At 46.1% G+C, this 19,753-nt stretch overlaps 1 protein-coding gene across 7 annotated transcripts in view; it reads left to right on the top strand.

The window, feature by feature from the left end:
• Positions 1 to 19,753, top strand: part of ADAMTS13 (ADAM metallopeptidase with thrombospondin type 1 motif 13) — a 34,485-nt gene that overhangs the window by 13,312 nt on the left and 1,420 nt on the right. For 3 of the 7 annotated variants that reach the window (XM_053373784.1, XM_053373790.1, XM_053373791.1), the window contains 19 exons: positions 410 to 473; positions 1,976 to 2,105; positions 2,220 to 2,368; positions 4,118 to 4,238; positions 5,165 to 5,245; positions 6,661 to 6,842; positions 6,994 to 7,129; positions 7,885 to 8,014; positions 9,422 to 9,601; positions 10,184 to 10,373; positions 11,339 to 11,456; positions 12,609 to 12,738; positions 12,995 to 13,174; positions 13,365 to 13,547; positions 14,295 to 14,499; positions 15,418 to 15,754; positions 16,426 to 16,572; positions 17,462 to 17,638; positions 18,782 to 18,984. In XM_053373784.1, coding sequence (XP_053229759.1) covers positions 410 to 473; positions 1,976 to 2,105; positions 2,220 to 2,368; positions 4,118 to 4,238; positions 5,165 to 5,245; positions 6,661 to 6,842; positions 6,994 to 7,129; positions 7,885 to 8,014; positions 9,422 to 9,601; positions 10,184 to 10,373; positions 11,339 to 11,456; positions 12,609 to 12,738; positions 12,995 to 13,174; positions 13,365 to 13,547; positions 14,295 to 14,499; positions 15,418 to 15,754; positions 16,426 to 16,572; positions 17,462 to 17,638; positions 18,782 to 18,984 — 3,043 coding nt within the window. Of the gene's footprint in view, positions 1 to 409; positions 474 to 1,975; positions 2,106 to 2,219; positions 2,369 to 4,117; positions 4,239 to 5,164; positions 5,246 to 6,660; positions 6,843 to 6,993; positions 7,130 to 7,884; positions 8,015 to 9,421; positions 9,602 to 10,183; positions 10,374 to 11,338; positions 11,457 to 12,608; positions 12,739 to 12,994; positions 13,175 to 13,364; positions 13,548 to 14,294; positions 14,500 to 15,417; positions 15,781 to 16,425; positions 16,573 to 17,439; positions 17,639 to 18,781; positions 18,985 to 19,753 lie in introns of those variants that run through there. The other 4 variants (XM_053373785.1, XM_053373786.1, XM_053373787.1 and 1 more) reach the window with 4 other exon arrangements.

The following is a 19,753-nucleotide window of genomic DNA, read 5'->3' as shown; positions in this document are numbered from 1 at the left end:
GGCAAAGCTCCATTCACCCCATTGGGACAGCCTCTGCGGCACTTAATTGAAACAAGATGTAAATGTCTGCTTAGTAGCGCAGTGCATATTCATAGGTCCTTCCGTGACTCCTGGGCAAAGCTGCTTGATGGCCAGGTGTGTCCCAGGTCTGTGCTGACCAGCATCTTGTCTATGCTCAGAGAGCAGCTTCGCTTCAGAAACTGGGATCTGATGGGTCACACACCATGCATTTAAAGCATTTTTCACTCACCCAATGCAAAGAATCCCCATGGAGCTACAATTCCCAGCACCCTTAAGAAACTACAGTTCCCAGGATTGGGGTCAGGACTTGCTTCAAATGTACAGTGTGGGTGTGGTTAAGATCCTCTCTCCTCCTGCCACACATACAAAGGTGTCCTTTTCTTTCCAGACCTGCTTTTGGTGGACGTCAGTGTGAGGGAGAAGACTTGCAAGCAGAGATGTGTAATGAACAGGTAGGAGGGTAGCCATTTTTGCTTCTGTCCTCTGTTTAGAAAGCCCTGGCAGCTTTTCCTTTTATAAATCTCAGGACACTCTTCATATACATAGGCTCTGTGTTGTCTTCCATGATTCCTTACATGTGGAATGTACTAGTTATGCCAGTTTCTGGAAAATCACAGGAGGGGAGAACGCTGTTGCACTTAGATCCCACTAGCGTGCTTCCCATAGGCATCTGGTTGGCCGCTGTGGAGAACACTAAATAAGCAACTGGTCTGATCCAGCAGGCTCTTCTTACATTGGTGAGGAGTCTAGTTCAGCATCCACAGATGTGGACCTCTAATTCCTAGCTTTGTGTCAAGTTTCTAGTCCTCAAGCTGCAGAGAAAATCTCAGGTGCATAGAAAGCTGCCTGATACCGAGTCAGACCATTGGTCCAGCTAACTCCTTATTGTCCATACACTGTTTGGTAGCAACTCTCCAGAGTTTCAGGCAAAAGCCTTTCCCAGCTCTACATGACTGTTCACCCCTGAGCTATACAGCTCTTCCCAATGGAGCATCTATAGAGGTTGCAATAATAATAATAATAATAATAATAATAATAATAATAATAATAATAATATATACCCCGCCCATCTAGCTGGGTTTCCCCAGCCACTCTGGGCGGCTTCCAATAAAATATTAAAATAAAATATTTTATTAAACATTAAAAGCTTCCCTAAACAGAGAAAGAACATGCTCCAGATAGTTATGGATGGTCTTAGGGTAGAACAAGGCTACATAAGGGAATTGCATGGATGTGGTCCCTTGCATACGGGATGCGGGTGGCACTGTGGTGTAAACCACTGAGCCTAGGGCTTGCCGATCGGAAGGTCAGCGGTTCGAATCCCCACGACGGGGTGAGCTCCTGTCGCTCGGTCCCAGCTCCTGCCAACCTAGCAGTCCAAAAGCACGTCAAAGTGCAAGTAGATAAATAGGTACCCCTCCGGCGGGAAGGTAAATGGTGTTTCCATGCGCTGATCTGATTTCACCAGAAGCGGCTTAGTCATGCTGGCCACATGACCCGGAAGCTGTGGACAAACGCCGACTCCCTTGGCCTGTAAAGCCGCAACCCCAGAGTCGTTTGCGACTGGACTTAACTGTCAGGGTTCCTTGCATAAGAGTATTAGCAACTAGAATTAGAATATGTCTGTACTTGCTTAAATTGAGGGAATAGGTGGTGGACACAGGAAGGGTTAAGTACCCCATCTTCCCACCTGACAATCCATCTCTAAAAGCACTGCCTCTCCTTTGATGCTATCTCCACAAATTCAGGTTTGGGACATGATATTCATCCCTTAAAAGCCACTACTTGGAATTAAGCTCCATTTAAATCAGCAGGACTTGCCTCCAACTCCAACTTGTGGTTAGAAGAATGGGCCATTTACTTGTTCCCCCAAAGCAAAGGGCAGCCCAGCTGTTATGGTGGTATGAAATGGCATGTTTGATCTCAACCATTTGATCTGTCTCCTCTTCCACAGCCCTGCCCAACGACAACCCAGGTGGGTTTCATGGATGAACAATGTGCTTTGACGGATATGAAACCACTTTACCTCAGCCTTGAGTTCCCATCCTTCTATATGTGGGTGTCGGCTGTTGGCTACACCAAAGGTAATCCAAATTTGGGAGTTTTATGAAAAGGGGGTGGGGAGTTCTAACATTTCCTCAATACTATTTAAATTCATTGTCACACTAAAACTCTTAAGCACTTTCTACCCATCACAGGAGATGCCATGTGCAAACACATGTGTAGGGCATCTGGGAAGAATTTCATGGTGAGCCGAGGGGATCGATTCACAGATGGAACAAGGTGTGAGCTGAGCAGCTGTGCAGAAGAGACAGCGGTTGGCCTGTGTGTGATGGGCAGCTGCAGGGTAAGAACAATAGCCGTGCAGAGGTGTGCCAGAGAACATCTGGCACTTCATTAAGGCAGGCAGGTCCTGGAGTTGTTGCTTTTTTAATCCTGTGCCTTTTTCTGTCTTGCACCCATTCTTAGTTCGTCTCCTCAGTGACTCAGCCCAGTGAAGCGTTCCCTATAATGTATCTCCAGGACAGGAAAAGCTTTGCTTGTGCATTTATGTAATTATTATGATTCATTTGACATTAGTTGCTCCCTGCCTAAAAATATGCTTTCAAAAGATTAAGAGCTGAAGGCATAACATAAAATCAAAAAACAAGGCTTTGTTATTGAACATAAGAATTTAAGAATAGCCCGGCTGGATTGTGCCAGTGACTCATCCAGTCCAGCATCTTCTTCTTTCAGATGCCCCAGTGGGAATCCCTCGAGGAGGAATTGAGCAATAACCCGTTAAAATAAATAACCTGTTAAACACACTCGGTTTAGTTTTCCTGGCTGCTGTTAAAGGCACAGGAGCAAGGCTGAAAGGAAAAGGTGGCAACCCTTAATTATGCCTCCCTGTAAACAGCCTTACTAGAAAAAGTAATCAATAAACTGAAACTGACACGGGGACAAACAGAAGAAGACACCTTTACCCCAGTATGGCTCCCCTTTATCACATACACAACCCAACAAGACAATGACAATAATCCACCAACAGCATATAAATCAATATGGCTAACCTGATCCAAAACACCCACCCACCCCACTCACATACAAAAACAAAAGATCACCACAGCCAATCACAAACAAACAACCACACCCTAGGCCAACCCCAACCTCTCTCACCACCAAAGGAAAACAAGTGAACAGCACAAGCAGCGCTGACACCAAACCCTACATACATTAAGTAAAATAGAAACATTGCCACCTGATCCCACCTGATCCCACCTCACCCATCTTCCCCCCTCCCCCTCCCCCTTTTCTTCCTAATGTCTCAATAAATGAAGCTGATTTGTAAAAATGTTACATGGAAAGAAATACAAGAGAGAGAGATTACACATACTTCTGTAAATCAATAAAATCTTTAATAAAAATACATTTTAAAAAATATGCCTCCCTGTTTCCCCCATCATCCAGTTGCACAGAAGAGAAAGGGACCTTAGGAACACAGGAAGCTGCCTTATTCCATGCCAACCCCTTTGTCCATCCAGCTTAGTATTGTCTACACTGACTGGTAGCACTCTCCAGGATTTCAGACCAAGTTCTCCCCCACCTTTACCTGGAAATGCCAGAGATTGAACCTAAGACCTTCAGCGTGCAAAGCAGAAGCTCTGCCACTGTAGTGGTTCTTCCACTGGCCACTGTGAGAACAGGACGTTGGACTAGATAGGCCTTTCACCTGATCCAGTAGAACTCTTCTTATCTAGTAAACTGCAATGGGCTGCACAGAATATCCATTTCTTGGGGGAGGGGAAAGGCAATGCTTAGAACACCCCCAAAAAAGACCCCCCAAAACCTGCAACTCCCCCAATAAGTAAAAATATATTTAAAAAACAGGCAGGCAACTTCCCCGCAATAGACAACACTCCCCAAAGTCCAAACAACTCATTTTGGGGGAGGGAGAGGGAGGGGCAGAAACTAAGGGTTGGTGGATTGAGGGCCCTATGGTGTCCATGGGCACCATGCTGGGGACCTTAATCATATCCTATCACTGCATTAGGCCAGTTGTGGCTCTATCATTCCCTGGGCGCAACTGAAGCAGCTTTCTTTCTTTCTTGCCCAGATGTTTGGTTGTGACGGTAGGATGGATTCTGTGAAGAGGATGGATATGTGCCGCGTATGTGGTGGAGACAACACTACCTGTTTCGGTGTGAAGGACTCTTACGCAGAAGGAAAATCCAGAGGTATAGCACTGCTCCTTCTCTTTTTCTTTTCTAATTGTTACATTTTTATTATTCTTTTTCCTCCAAGAATGGAGCACACTGTTTTCTTCATTACATTCAGAACAAGCCTGGAAGGTAGGTTAAGCCGAAATATAGTGAGTGGCTCCTGGTAGGGATGGGGAAGAAATCGGGTTATCTCAAAACAATTTGCAAACTGAAATTTTGCTTGGATCTAAGTTTAGTTCAGTGATTAAAGGTAAAAAATTTAAAACCATTTTTTGCACTGGGACACTGAAATCCTTTGGCATAGCTTTGGCATAGCTTTGAATGTCACATGGCTGGGGCTGTGAAAAGTCAGCAACTTCCATTCTGAGCTGTTCTTATCCCAACCATCACTGTTTCCTTGCCCCTGCAGTTCGGTTTCCACCAGATAATATATTATTTGCCTTGCTTTCTGCTATTTCATGTAAGTTAAATAATAATTTCCATATAACTGCCCAGAGTGGCTGGGGAAACTCAGCCAGATGGGAGGGGTATAAATAATAAATTATTATATTATTATCATATCACATGTAAGTTACAAATTTAATGCAATGAACGACATAATAATTTCCTTATCATTCATTTGAATACAAAGAAAGCACGATTTAAACTGAGGGCGCATGAGAGGAAGTAATCAATTACACATCCTTTGAGGACTGAAAACACCACCAATTACCAATCAGTATTTGCTGGATTGATTTACATTCCAAACACAGGCCAAGCAAATAAGCACCCCCAATTTCTGCTTCTATTTTTAAATGGAATTTCCCACTTTGCCTGGTTGTGCCTCAATCTCACACATTTTTAGCTCCAGACATCTTCTCCTGCCTCTCGTTTTTCCTTTCTTGGATCTTCTTTGGTATAAATGTGCTCCGTTTCTCCCTTCTCTTTTGTTCCCCTTCCAGAGTACGTTACATTTTTGAGGCTCCCTCCTAACACCACCATGGTCCATGTGGTCAACCGGAACCCACTGTTCACGCATTTGGGTGAGTTTAGTAATGCAGCTTTTTAACAAACAAACTGAAATCCTTTAAACATATAAGACAAAGCTGCAGATAGTAAAGCTGCTTTAAGACTGCCACAACCAACCTCAATAATTTCTAACGCAAACCCATACAAGATTGCCTCGAGAATGCAAACATTTTGCAGGGGGAAATCAGTCACAAACCAGAAATATACATTTGCTTAATTAAAGTAGATTAAAGTACTCTGTCGCTCTAGCACAACAAATTCACTTTTTAAAAGAAAAATATGACTTTTTGTGGTAATGAAAGTGACGGGGAAATGCATTAAAAAGTGGAATTAATGAATAAACACCACACAAGAAAATCAGGATGAATGTTCTCATTTGATGTATAATCTCTCCGCAGACAATTCTGAACAACAGCTCAGTTAATAGGGTACGTTGTCTGGCCTCTGCATAAACTTTGCCCAAGGAAATCAAGAGAATGCTCAACAAACGCATCATTTTGTGGGAACCCCAATATTCCAATGTAGCAACCACCCCAGTTTCCTTTAACCAAAAGCCAATCCAAAAATAAATGTCTTGGGATTGTACCTACTAAGCCATGCTTTCGCAAAGCTCCATTTTTAATATGCTTATATTCACAGCAAAAGCTGTACCAATTAGATGTGGAGAATAGGGCTGGGCAAACATCGCCCGAAACTGGGTTTGAAACGGGTCATAGCGGTGACAATTTCACAGTTTTAAGGTAGGCAATATACAATGAAGCCCAGCAGGTGTCGCCAGTGTTTCACGCATGGCCTCCTCAGTCCTCAGCTCTCCTCAGACTGGGGAGGGAGGGAGGGGGAGGCTCTTACGCTTGTCAGTGCCATCGCTTCTCCAGCCAAGCAAGCAAGCTGCCTCCTTCCTTCTGCCTCACACTGGGTGCTGGGAAGCGAAGGCAGGGCCATGTCCTTTGAATCCCTGTGGTGGGAGCACATGGGGAGCAGCGCTGGGTCCTCTTCCTCACCTCTAGGCCTTCATGGTGGCTTGGCAGTGGCACCCATTTCCCCTCAATCTGCTGCCCGCAAGATGGAGGTAGTGGGGTTGGCTGGGGCATCGGCAATGTCAGGTGCTCCGTGAAGTGCGCCAAGGTCCATGGGGTAGGCTAGGAGGGAGCTGGTGCACCTGCTTCAGGGCGGTGAGAGGCGCTGAGGCGAGGCAATGCTGTCTGTATATGCTATGCCATCAGTGCCGCAAAGGAGGATTGACTACTGAGGGCTAGCTGGCTACTGTACTGAGCCAGTTCAATCTGCTTTGAAGTCCTCCTTTCTCTTCATTTTCAGACATCATGATATATTACTCTACTGCGATGTTTTGCTGGTGATAGCATCACAATGTTGAAAAGCGGGTATCTCCCATCCCTTGTGGTGACACATTGCTGTTGCCTCCTTCTAGGTGTGAAGGTACAAGGGCAGTATGTAGTGGCAGGGAAAGGCAGAATCTCTTTCAACATCACGTACCCCTCAGCCCTGGAAGACAATCGGATAGAATACAAGGTCTTTCTCACTGTGGAGAACCTGCCAAGCTTGGAGGAGATTCACGTGAATGGGCCAACGCAGGAGGACATAGACATACAGGTAACATGGTACAGCCTGATAGAGAGGGCTGGCAGGCCATTTGGCCTGTAGGCCTGAGTTTTCCCACTCCCTGCTTAAACCTATTGAAATCAGCCAAGCCATTGGTTGATCTCTGGATGCCATTCAAACCCTGGCTCCTTTTCCCTTCTAGGTTTATAGGAAATATGGGAAGGAGTATGGGGCTGCCACTAGCCCAGACATTGCCTTCAGCTACTTCAGACCAAGTGAGAAAGAGGTACATTCATGGGTACCCCAGCTTGGCCCCTGCTCCGTGAGCTGTGGGGAAGGTGAGGCACATTGTTTTCTGGCTCCACACTCAATTGTGAATGGGACATTTCTGTGATTAAGTTATTTGAGCACAGAGGTGGGATTGCTCTCCAGGGTGCTGACTTAATAAAGGTGCACTGGGACAAGTGGAACACTGTCTCACCAACCTCAGTCTACCTTCTTACTTAAATATAGTCCACAGGCCCCGCCTGTCAGTTTCCTCCTTAGTTGCAAGGGTTATTGTCGTTGGCTATGGCTCCACCTCCTCTTGGTCTTCTTGCACACCCCACCGCTCCCAATTGACACCACTGGATGTTACAGCCTCAGGTTTCCTGCAAGGGCTTGGATGAGGATGATTGAGAATTTCATTTGGTCCACAGTTCTAAGTGGACTAACCTGATCCACCCTACTCAGGGCTAAAAGGCATTAACTTTCCAGTTTTGCCACTCTCAAATTCCTTGAATCCAAAAAAAAAGAGAAAAAGTGGCAATATGTGTGCTTGGGGTTGAGATGTGCACAAAAATGAGCTTTTTTTGGATTAAATTTGTACAAAGATTCATACTTCACACGGCAAAGTATGTACTGAAAAGCAATTAGTTGCATCCAGCTAAGTTCTATTTAGAGTAGACCCATAGAAAATAACTCACCTGTCAGTTGTGGCCATCTGTTTTAATATTGTCTGTCTTGTCACCTATAGCTGTTCTGTCCAATCAGCACTGACTCCCCTCTTTCCTTCTGGCAAATCCTGATCTCCTTTACACTTCATATTTTACAGGTGCTCTGAAGGTCAGTTACTTCTGCTTTGACAGGGCAAGGAATGAAATGACGGATGACCTACATTGTCTGAAGACCCCAAGGCCCCCTGCCAGGCAAGAGCCTTGTGCTGTGGCCCCCTGCCAGCCCCAGTGAGTAAAGGTTCTGCTGGTTCTCTTTGTGGGAAAGGAAGAGCCCAGGTGACCCATGTTCATCTTCAAAAGCCTCTGCATAGCCCATCGCTGCCATCACTGAAAAGGCTAAAGTAGGGTATCAGTGGTAGAACATCTGCTTTGCATACAGAAGGTTCCAAGTTCAATCGTATTAGGGCTGGGGATGTTCCCTGCCTGAAATCCCAAGAGAACCACTGCCAGCGTGCGCAGAGAATATTGAGCTAGGTGGACCAATGGATTGACTGGGTACAAAGCAACTTTCTATAGTTGTAGCTCATGGTTTCCATGCAGATGGTTCCAGATTTAGTTTCCAGCATCTTCAGGTTGGGCTGAAAAGAATCCTCTGAAACTCCAAAGAACTGTCAGTGTAGACAGTGAGCTGGGTAACCAACAGTCTGGGTCAATATAGGACAGCTTCCTATGTTAGTTATGTCCTAACAGTAAATATAGGTTAATTTAGGAGTCAATATAGGACAGCTTCCTATGTTAGCTTATGTCCTAACAGTATATATAGGTTAATTTAGGAGATATGTACATATTGAAGCTATCTCAGAAGACCAACTCTGCATGAATCCACTAGTCCCAATATTCCAGTTTGGTTGCTAGAATTGGCTAGGCAAGTGTGGTGCAATGGTCTTACTAGGTGGCACAGAGTCCCAGGAAGAGCATCTTCCTTGCATGCAGAAGGTCCCAGGTTCAACCCCCAGCATCTTCAGCTTGGGCTGGGAGAGACTCTCTGCCTGAAATGCTGGAGAGTCACTACTGAGCTAGATAAACCAGTGGTCTGACTCATACAAGGCAGCTTCCGACATTCTTTTTTATTTCATCCCCTGTACTCAGAACCACAAGGACTAGAATATTGCTTTCTTTTCAAGTAAACTGCAGCAGCCCAGCATCTGCTTTGCTTGCAAGAGATTCCAGGTTCAGTCCCCAGTGGCATCTCCAGGTGGGGCTGGAAGAGACCCGTCTGAAACCCTGGAGAGCCACTGCCAGTCACTGAAGACATTATTGTGCTATTCGAGTCAATGTTCTGAACAGGGCTGGGCGGTATCTGGTTTTCAACCTTGTGATATATTGCCAGTTAAACATTGGTGATATACCAATACATCCCAATGACTGAAATAAGGATGAAGCTTTGTAGAGGCATTGGTTGGCTTTCCCCACATTGTGATTTTTGTATAGCACATAAACACGCACACATCATGATTCGTGATATATTGCCAGGTCAAGAATTATGAAGCCGATATGATACGGACTTCAAACCAGTTCTGGGTATATCGCCCACCCCTAGCTCTTACTCTGTTATAAGGCAGCTTCCTGTGCTCCTGATGCCACTTCCTGCATGACTGTGGGTGGGTGTGACAGGCCCTTCCTGTTTTCTCCAAGATGGGTAGCAGAGTACTTTGGGCCCTGCAGCGTCCCCTGTGGCGGTGGTGTGATGGAGCGACTGGTTTACTGTGCAAAGGAAGAAAGAGGATTGAATGTGACCCTGCCTGATTCAGAATGTGTGGATGCTCCCAAACCATCAGCTGTCGAGTCCTGCAACACTGAGATGTGTCTTCCAAGGTAAGTAAACATATAAGTCCACCCATAAGGGACAATGGGTTGTCCAATGTCTTGGCCTCCTGTGATTCTGCGGAAGAGCAAGGAAGAACTGCAGAAATGTGCAGTGATTGGTGAAGATGGGTGGTGGCACACCTGGAACCATGAGTCTTTACTTGGCTCACAAAATTACATTAAGGGGTTTCTCTGATCTCGCCCAACTACACCAGGAAAACTTTGATCATTTCTAAGTTAATCCAAGGAGAACATAGGAAGAGCCTGGCTGCTGGGTCAGACCAAAAAATTTAGTCCAGCATCCTGTTTTCATAGTGGCCAACCTGATTCCTCCAATGGCAAGTCCGCAAGCAGGACCTGGGTTCAACATCAACTCTCCCCTCTTGCAGATGCAGACTGCCTCAGACAATGAAGGGAAAATAGAACCATTGTGGTTAGAAGCCATTGAGAGCATTATATTCCATAAAAGATTTGGAAAGCTTATCCATCTCTCCACCCACGAACACACAGTGAATATAGAATCTGTTGCAGAGAAATCCAGAAGTGGCCAATGCCATTCTGTAATGGCTGTTACCGGTACTTTCTATCCAGGTGGAAGGAATCAGAGCCAGGCCAGTGCTCTGCGATTTGTGGCTTGGGGGTTGCCCCAGTGAATTTGACTTGCGTTCAACTCTGGGATGGGGTGGAAAGTACCGTGGATGCCAGCCTGTGCCCAGCGGATGAGAAGCCCCTGGCCTTTGTGTCTTGCATGGTGAACATCTGCCCTTTGGGATGGAACACGGTACGTAGAGCATAGGAGGAGCTCTGTTGGACTGGACTAAAGGCCAGTCTAATTAGGGTTGCAGGGAAAGCCCTGTTTAGTTCGCATCTGAAGAGAAATCTACCTAATTTGCCATTTCAAAACAATATACAAACTAAAACACAGTCATGGTTCAAAATTTGCACTTCTCCGAGTTTGACAATGCAGTTCTCCACGTATACCAAAATATGCATGTACTAAAGTGTGTATAAAAATGCATATAATAGTGAAAAGAACATACAAAGTGCATTATAGAAGGGAAAATAGAAATATTGGGGGAGATACAATTGCAGTTGAATGTAGCCACTGTATGCTAACAGCTCAAGCCATGTCTGATACACTTATTCAGCTTTTCTCTCCATCGACTCCTGCGTAATAATAGCTTTTCAACTGAAAGAAACCCCAGCATATTTGTAACATGAAATGGTTTTCTAGAGGAGACTGTGTTGACAATGTAGCCTATTAAAATAAGTTAGTCCAGTACATGGGTAGGCAAACTAAGGCCTGGGGGCTGGATCTGGCCCAGTTGCCTTCTAATTCTGACCCACGGATGGTCCGGAAATTGGCGTGTTTTTACATGAGTAGAATATGTCCTTTTATTTCAAATGGATCTTGGGGTTATTTTGGGGGCATAGGAATTTGTTCATTTCCCACCCCCCAAAAAAATAGTCCCCCCCCCACAAAGTCTGAGGGACAGTGGACTGGCCCCCTGCTGGAAAGGTTTGCTGACCCCTGGTCAAGTATGTAGCATAGATGCATCCTCAAACTGGACACATCAGCGCTACATACTTCACCACCCTGGGAGCTGTAGTATGATGAAGCTGCTGAGAAGATCCCTGTGCCAGAACTGGAGTCCCCTGGGTTCCCTAAATGGGAGCCTTGACAGATATGTTACATTCCACATCCTAACTTGTTTCCCTGCCATGAGATATTGTGCTCTTCTGCAGCAGGAAGAGATGCCCCACTCAGAGCTCTTGGTCCCGTTTTGGCCTCATAAGACTGGAAATCGCTCAGTGTATGTCTGGAGCCCTTTGGCTGGAGCATGCCCTGTCACCTGCGGGGGAGGTAAGGTGGTTTCCTAGGTGCTTCTTGTGCATTAATGAGCTCATCAAAGACTATTTTGTGTATTATCATTTTCCAGAAGGGAGCTTTGTCTTGACAACACTCTTATCCTACACTAATTGTTTGTTTGACTTCAAAGCATTTTCATTCTGCTCTTCAACCAAAACAGCTTCCAGAGTGGCTTAAATATGATCAATAAAGCAAGACAATCCCTGTCCATAGGCTAACTGTCTATCCTGAGTGCAGCGACGCGGACTTATAAAAAATATTGGGGGGGCCCGGGAAAGCTCATGAATAATAAATAAGCTCATGAATATGCAAATAAAGTGGCGCCGCCTCCTCGTGAGCGAATAGGGGAGAGCGTGCTGCGCCTATTAATCAGCTCCAAAGGAAATTGGGTGGAGCTTTTGCTCGGGAGGGAGGGCAGGAGGCATGCAGCCCGCCCCCCCTGTGCATTTTGGGCTGGGGGAGGGGCGGCGATGGCGCTCTGCTGGAGGGGCGCCGGAGATTATTGGGGGGGCGGAGCCCCCCCAAACGAATTTTTGAGGGGGCTCGGGCCCCCTCAAGCCCCATGGAGTCGGCGCCTATGCCTGAGTGATGTGACATGAAAGAAAATAGGGATGAGGAGGGAAGAGGAAAAAGCAAGCTCAGGGCCTGGTTCTTAATGTTAGATGGAATGCCTGATGGAATGCAAAGGCCATGGCTAGATGGCAGTTGAAGGCTGGAGAAGCCCAATGGAATTGGTCTCTCAGCAGAGCTGATGTAGTCCCAACCCTCACTCTGCTGCAGCCTGATGGGATGGCTGCTGCCCAGCTGGAATCCTATTCGGGAAAAGGGAATTTCCCTTAAAAAAAGGAAAACGTTGATAGCTATTCTCCTCTGCAGCCTGACTGGATGGTGGCTGCTAGGTGACAGTTGAGAGAGAACCAAAATCAATTGGTCTTTCAGCAGAGCCAGTGGAATAGCACTGCTTCCCTTCTGTGCTCCTGGCTTCACAGCCAGATGGAATGGCTGCTGCCAGGCTGAGAGCTGGAAAGAGGGAAGATCCAGTATCCCTGCGAGAAGGAATTAAAAGAAATTGGAGCTCATCGAGTGGGCTCCTGGGGGAAAACAAGGGAGTTTTACATAATCCACTCTGGCCACTTCTCTTTCCAGGCTTGATGTGGCTGAGCTATGTCTGCCTGGTCTTTGACACCAGAGTGGAAGCAGAGGAGGAACGTTGTAACCAGTCACCAAAGCCAGCAAGTCAGCTGGAACTGTGTAACCCCACGCCATGTCCAGCAAGGTAAAAGTGCATAGCATGAGCATAGGTATGAATAAATCTTGCAGATCTAGCCTTGTATTCCTTTCACAGGCTCTTGAGGCACATTTGCAGCCTGGAAGAAAGCAAAAAGAATCCACTCACTCATGTGTTTACAAACGATTCCTTGCCTGATGGTCACCTGGAGATTATTCCTGCTTGCCACCAGTGACTGGATCTGTGGAAGTTGATGGAATAAGTTGATTTGTGTCTGTCTTCTCCTTTCCTGCTCTCTCTCCAGCTGGGAAGTGAAGGAACTCGCTCCATGCCCTGTGACCTGTGGTGGAGGAAAGATACCCCTCTCGGTCCGCTGCGTCCGGCGAGACAAGAACACAACCCGCACTCTTCCTCACTCGAAATGTAGCCGGATACACAGGCCAGCCAGCAGCAGAGAATGTGCTATGGAGCCATGCCCAGCCAGGTAAGTGCCAATTGTTTTGAGGGCAGTGGCCAAGGAGAGCGTTCTTTGTCTTTTATGATGAATTCATAATCTCTAGAGCCAGGTCTGGGATTGGCCTGTTAACAGTGGGTGGAACTGAGGGTGGGAGTCACATGTTGTCCCCTGGGTGCTTTTGATTCAACAACTGGGTTCTGTTGTTTCCACCTGCCAGGTGGTCCTACAAAATGGGCACATGTAGCACCAGTTGTGGTAGAGGCGTGATGCGCAAGGTCCTGTACTGTGCACGGGCAACGGGGGAGAAGGCGGAGGAAGAGATTCTACCAGACACGGTCTGTGAGAGTTTGCCTCGCCCGGAAGAGCAGGAAGTGTGCAACCTGGAACCATGTCCCCCAAGGTCATTCATTAGTTGTGCATTCATTTAACTTGAGTCTTTTCCTCATCACCACAAATATTATTTTGTTATTATTTAGGCCATTTATATACTGCTTATCTATCTGTACTATATATCTTGGAAAGTTGTTTTTTCAGTGTGCATTTGAATATTGCAACCAAATTTAGCATGATGGTTCCTGAGGTGAAGGAGCAAGTTTTTGTCTATACTGGAATACAGTTGAAAGCAATTTTGAATTAAGATGGTGGACTGAACCTTTCAAATCTTCAACGATTTTCTTTTGTTTCTTAGAATTCCCAAGGCATGCCAGCTACGAGGCTGCTAGTTATGCATAAATTATATTCAAATTGTTCAGACTGAGATGAAGACACTAGAACAACAACAACAAAATGTCAAGGGCTCCAAAACATGCAACAGCTCTTTACACATAAACAGATAACTTTAAAACGCTACATATAATTTTCTTATTACCTTAATGTTTTAGATTGAATTTGAATGTGGTGTGTAAATTGCTCTGGGCTGTATTTATGAAGAGCAGTATAGAATAATATGAAGAGCAGTATAGATAATATATAATAGATAAATATATATATATAGATAATATATAGATAATCTGATATTCCCAAATGTTTTGTGCAAAGTGGAATGATAGGAGGGTCCTGTTAAAATCTGGGGATGTTGAGGAGGGCAGTTGTGTGTGTTCACTTGACTCACTGATCAACTCTCTTCTCTCTCTCTCTCTCTGAGAAGGTGGAAAGTGACTAGAATGGGTCCGTGTTCCTCCTCCTGTGGACTTGGGGTAGCCACCCAGTTGGTGACTTGCATGCAGCTTTCTGGGGGACAAGAGATTGAGCTGGCTAAGAGCCAGTGCCCAGAAGCAGAGAAGCCCCCCTTCAGTGTGCCTTGTGTGATCCGGGTCTGCCCTTATGAATGGAGGGTCACCAAATGGACACAGGTAAACCTTTCAGTCAGGGGTGGGGAACTAAAGCCTTGGGGTCACCTGGCCTCTCTATCTGGCCAGCAAAACTCTTCCCAGGCCACATACCCCATTGGCCTTGCTTCATATCTCAAGTGCTTTTGCCTGGCTAGAATGTGTCCCTTAAGTCTGATAATGCCTCTTGCTTGGATGGAAGATGGAGATGGGGTGGGGTGAGTCTGTACAAAAGCAAAATTTCCATCCATTGCTCCTCCCACTTATGCCTCTGGCCCCAACAACAACAACTGGAATGTGGCCTTCAGAAGGCTGCCTAGAAGGGAATGTGGCTCTCAGGCTAAAAATGGTTCCCCACCCCTGGTTCAGGCTTCAATACCATTCAGAGATGTGTTGGAATTAGGACAGAGCTGGGTTGCTCTCAGGAACCCGCCTTGGCACTTGCCAAGGCCCCCTGCCCCTCTCGTTATTTTTGTTTAATTTGAGGACTTGTTCTGGGGGCATTGCCTGCTTTTTTGTCAGTCTTTGTTTTTTGGGAAAGTGGTTAAATGTTTTGCCTGTTTAGATAGGCAGATTTAGTATCACCAGCTTTTCTTCTGTGAAATGGGCATTTTGTGGTGCCCACCACAGTTTTCTTAGATTTCCAAATGTGACCTCCAGCCCAAACTGGTTGTGCGGAGCCCTGGGTTAGACTCTTCGACTAGAGCTAGATCAGCCTAGCTTCAAATCCCAAATGCCACCCTTGTGGGAGTCATTCTTTCCCAGCCCACCCTTCTCACACAAAATGGAAAGCCATCTGTACTGGCTTGTGGTCTCTGAGGAAAAGGCAGCATAGAAGTGTCATAAGCCAATGATGGGGCTGCCCATCATTATTCCAGGGCTCCTCTCATCTGATAATGCTTACTGTTCATTTAAAAATTGCTTCTGGGTTTCTCCCTCCAGTGTTCTGCCTCTTGTGGGAATGGTATTCAGACACGACAGGATTTCTGCGTCAATCCCGAAACTGGGGCACGGGTGAACCCCACCTTTTGCATGCACTCCCCTAAGCCTGTGATGTTGCGAAGTTGCTCTGTCGCTCCCTGCCTTGAACAGGCCACAGCAGCTCCAGTCTCCAGGACAGATCTCAGGACTTTGCCGCCTCCTACGGAGCAACTGATGGCTGCAGTGACCATTGGCCCTGAAAAGCCACACCATAGAGCTTTGGACCTTCCACAGCCTGATGGACTAGCTCCTTCCATGAAACGATTTGAGGATATACTGTGGGATGCTGATGAGTACAGTTGCGCAGCTTGTATTTACTTACATGTGATTATCACTAGACTTTGCCTTTTAACAGGGGCTGCCAACCCCTTTTAGGCCAGGAAGTACATTTGTGAGGAAGTGCAATTGGTGGGGCATATTTGAGAGACCACTTTTCCTACAGACTCTCTTGGGTGTTAATATCAGAAAAGCCTTCAAAAGTTCAGGGTGGTGGTTTCCTGGAAGAGAACATTCTCTGTGGCAGCCCCTAAGTTTTGGAATTCCTTCTCCACAGAGGTACATCTGGCTTCTTAACTATACAGCTTCCAGAGAAAGCTGTACAGATGTACTTTTTTTACCCTGGCCATTGACACCTGAGTTGTATGTGGTTTTGGACCCACAGTGTACATATGATTGCTAAGTGTTCTTAGTAATAAATTCCAAATTGTTGTAACCCACCTTGGGACCTGCAGGAGAAAGGCAGGTAATAATTTAATAATAATAAATTCATAAAATGGCTGTTGCAGAGCATGACATAATGACTTCAACGTAAGAGAAGCTGGTGCTCTGGTACTGAGCTATGCCCTCTTAAGAACATAAGAGCCTACCGGATCAGTCCAAGGGCCCAGCTAGTCCTCTTCTCACAATTGCTGATCAGATACACTAATGGGAATGGCATTCAGAAGCATTGCTGCCTTTCTTCCTTTGCAGGTCCCTGTGGGCAGCTGTTCCTAAATTCCACTGGGTTCATCAACATGACTGGTGTGCAAGCCAGCGACTGCATTGTTGCCATTGGCCGCCCCTTAGGAGAGGTCCTAAGGGTCCAAGTGCTGGAGAGCTCCCTGAACTGCAGTGCAGGTGAGTGTTTGGTTCATAGCATTGGAGGACATGAGAGCTGGGAAGCCACCAGTTCAAATCTTAACTCAACCAGGAGATGCTAGGCTGAAATAGCTTCCCCACCCTATTCTGTGGCCTGAATTGAGATTACAGGTGCCTGCATAGTTATATATGTCCCCGACAGCTCAGGATGGGAGAGAAATCCAACTGAATTGGCATTGAAAGACAAACCTATCATAATTCACATTTTCTGAAACAATGCATGAACCGAAGCACAGCCCTCCTTCAAAATTTGTGCAACGCAGTTCTCCAGCCTCAAGTAATGTGTGCAGGAAAACATGCTATATATATTAGTGAAAATAGCATACAAAAATGCATTACATTAGGGAAAAGTGCTGTGCCAAAATATACGTGTATTAAGCAAAATTGTGGAATACTCTGCCAATAGAGATTCAGCAGGCGCCTTGTGCTTCAGCACCTGCTGGAAAATTTTCTATTCTGTCAGACTTATGCAGACGATTAAGAAAACATATTTCTAGAATAGTTAGCTGATTCTGATGTTAACTGTATACAAGGTTTCTATTGTTTCACGTATAGTATTTTTAAAAAAATGAATAGTGGTTTATAAATATTTTTACAATTAAGATTACAAACAAGCATGTGCATATAAAGATATAATAGCAGATTATGAGAAATAGCAGCTAAATGTTCATGAGGACCTTTTTAAAAATCACACACTGATGCAGAAATGCAGTGAACACAAAATTGGAAAAAGTAGGAATTGAGAGGAACCAAAATGGACAGAATTAATTGCCCTTCCCTACTATCAGCAGACAGTCTCATTTGTTATAAAATGGTTGTGGGTGATCAGTCTGACATGTTCCCCAGCATCCCTTGTCTTTTGCTCCAGGTGACGTGATGTTGTTTTCTACACGGATGATGTGGCGGACAGGCTGTAAGAAGCTGGCGCATTCCACCATAAACACCAGGACCAACACGCTGGTGGTGAGACAGCGCCACCTGGGTCCTGGGAATGGAGTTTCCCTTTGGTACAGCAGCAAAGTGGCAGCTAAGAAATACCATCAAGGTAAGTTTGGTTGCTGCCATACTGAGCTGGCTCCACTGGAAGTGAAAAAGGGAGATCTAAGAAGGGCTTAAGGGACCCGGGTGGCTCTGTGGGTTAAACCATAGAGCCTAGGGCTTGCTGATCAGAAGGGCGGCGGTTTGAATCCCTGCAACGAGATGAGCTCCCATTGCTCGGTCCCTGCTCCTGCCAACCTAGCAGTTTGAAAGCACATCAAAGTGCAAGTAGATAAATAGGTACCACTCCAGCGGGAAGGTAAACGGCGTTTCTGTGTGCTGCTCTGGTTCGCCAGAAGCGGCTTAGTCATGTTGGCCACATGACCCAGAAGCTGTCTGTGGACAAACGCTGGCTCCCTCAGCCAGTAAAGCAAGATGAGTGCCACAACCCCAGAGTCAGTCACAACTGGATCTAATGGTCAGGGGACCCTTTACCTTTTTAAGAAGGGCTTAGGGTTCCATGAGAGACATGAGGTCTGTGGCTGGATCCTCTGGTGTTTTTTTCAGAGTGTAAAAATAGGTTGGCGCACAGGCCACCAGGCCAAGCACATGTGTTAGGGGTCGGGCGCTCCACTGGGTGGTGCACTCACCCACAGGAGCCTAACACTTCCCTTGCTTTTAATGTTTTGTTCTTGTAATGCAACTACAGTCTGTTTTCACTGCTACTTTGTCTCTGCCTTGCTCTGAGGAAGGGAAAGCAGGTCCTTTCACAGAGTGAGGCACTTGGGGACGGATAGTCTAGGACATGGGTAGGCGAACTAAGGCCCGGGGGCCGGATCTGGCCCAATCGCCTTCTAAATCCGGCCCACGGACGGTCCAGGAATCAGTGTGTTTTTACATGAGTAGAATGTGTCCTTTTATTTAAAATGCATCTCTGGGTTATTTGGGGGGCATAGGAATTCGTTCATTTATTTCCCCCCAAAAAAATATAGTCCGGCCCCCCACACAGTCTGAGGGACTGTGGACTGGCCCCCTGCTGAAAAAGTCTGCTGACCCCTGGTCTAGGAGAGTTCCTGGATTGCTTTCATTTTTCCAGGGCAGCTAGGTATTCTCTTTCAAAAACATTTAAAAAGTTTTAAAGCACACGTAAAACTCTACCACAAATCTCTGGACTCATTGCTGTCTTCTGCATCCATTTCCTTAACCACAGATTGCGACGTGCAGTTGTTCGGTCCCAGTGGGAGAATAGTGACCCCTATGCCTTTGGCAGGCTGGGGACAACAAGGGGCTTGCAGGACATTTGTTGACGTGGCTCCAAGGCATCGCATTGCCATTCAAGCTGCATATGTGGACCCAACAGCTGACTCCAACCAAACACACTCCAGTTACATCTCGGTGAGAAAACTGCACAGAGTAAGGGTCCAGGTCTCACACACTAGGAGAATAAAAGCATAACATTAATCAGATGCAAGGGTGGAGAACCTGATCAGCACTCAATTTACAGTGGTGTGGGTGGTTCCTTCCGCACAGGGCGCTGAGCCAAGGGGGTGCAAAACAACAACCACATATATTCATGTGGGTACCTACCGAGAAGATCCACTGTACCAAAAGGAATTATTGTGAAAATAAAAAATATGGGAGGTGGGAAGGGCAAGTCAGATTTTGTTCTCACTCAGGGCGACATATTACCAAAGACCGCCACTGACCTATTGGCTGCATTCCTTCCTGGACAACTTTCTGGGAGCCATTTACCCATGGTGAGCAGAGCCAGAGGCAAAAGTGTGTGGAGCAATGAGTGCCAATGTTACCTTTGTACAGGAGGCTATTTTCTAACATGCACTCAAATTTTGTTGTTGTCTTCTGCTTTTTCTCTCCCCCACCCCTGCTCCTTTTCCATCAAAATGCTGCTTCTATCCTGGACATTTATGGTGGAATAGCCACTCTTGGGACCCCTCCAGAGTCCATACTAGGTTTGGGTTGTTGTTGGTCCCCCCCGCCCATTGAAATCATGTAACTTTCCACACCACAAATATTCTGGCTTATTTTTTATCCCACATTTGTTGCCCTGTAGAGAGCAGTGGAGAGCCAGTTTGGTGTAGTGGTTAAGAGCGATAGTCTCGTAATCTGGTGAACCGGGTTCGCGTCTCCACTCCTCCACATGCAGCTGCTGGGTGACCTTGGG

This window comes from Podarcis raffonei, chromosome Z (genome assembly GCF_027172205.1).
Source record: "Podarcis raffonei isolate rPodRaf1 chromosome Z, rPodRaf1.pri, whole genome shotgun sequence".
NCBI classification, from domain to species: domain Eukaryota; kingdom Metazoa; phylum Chordata; class Lepidosauria; order Squamata; family Lacertidae; genus Podarcis; species Podarcis raffonei.
This window is presented reverse-complemented; position numbering and strand designations above follow the sequence as displayed.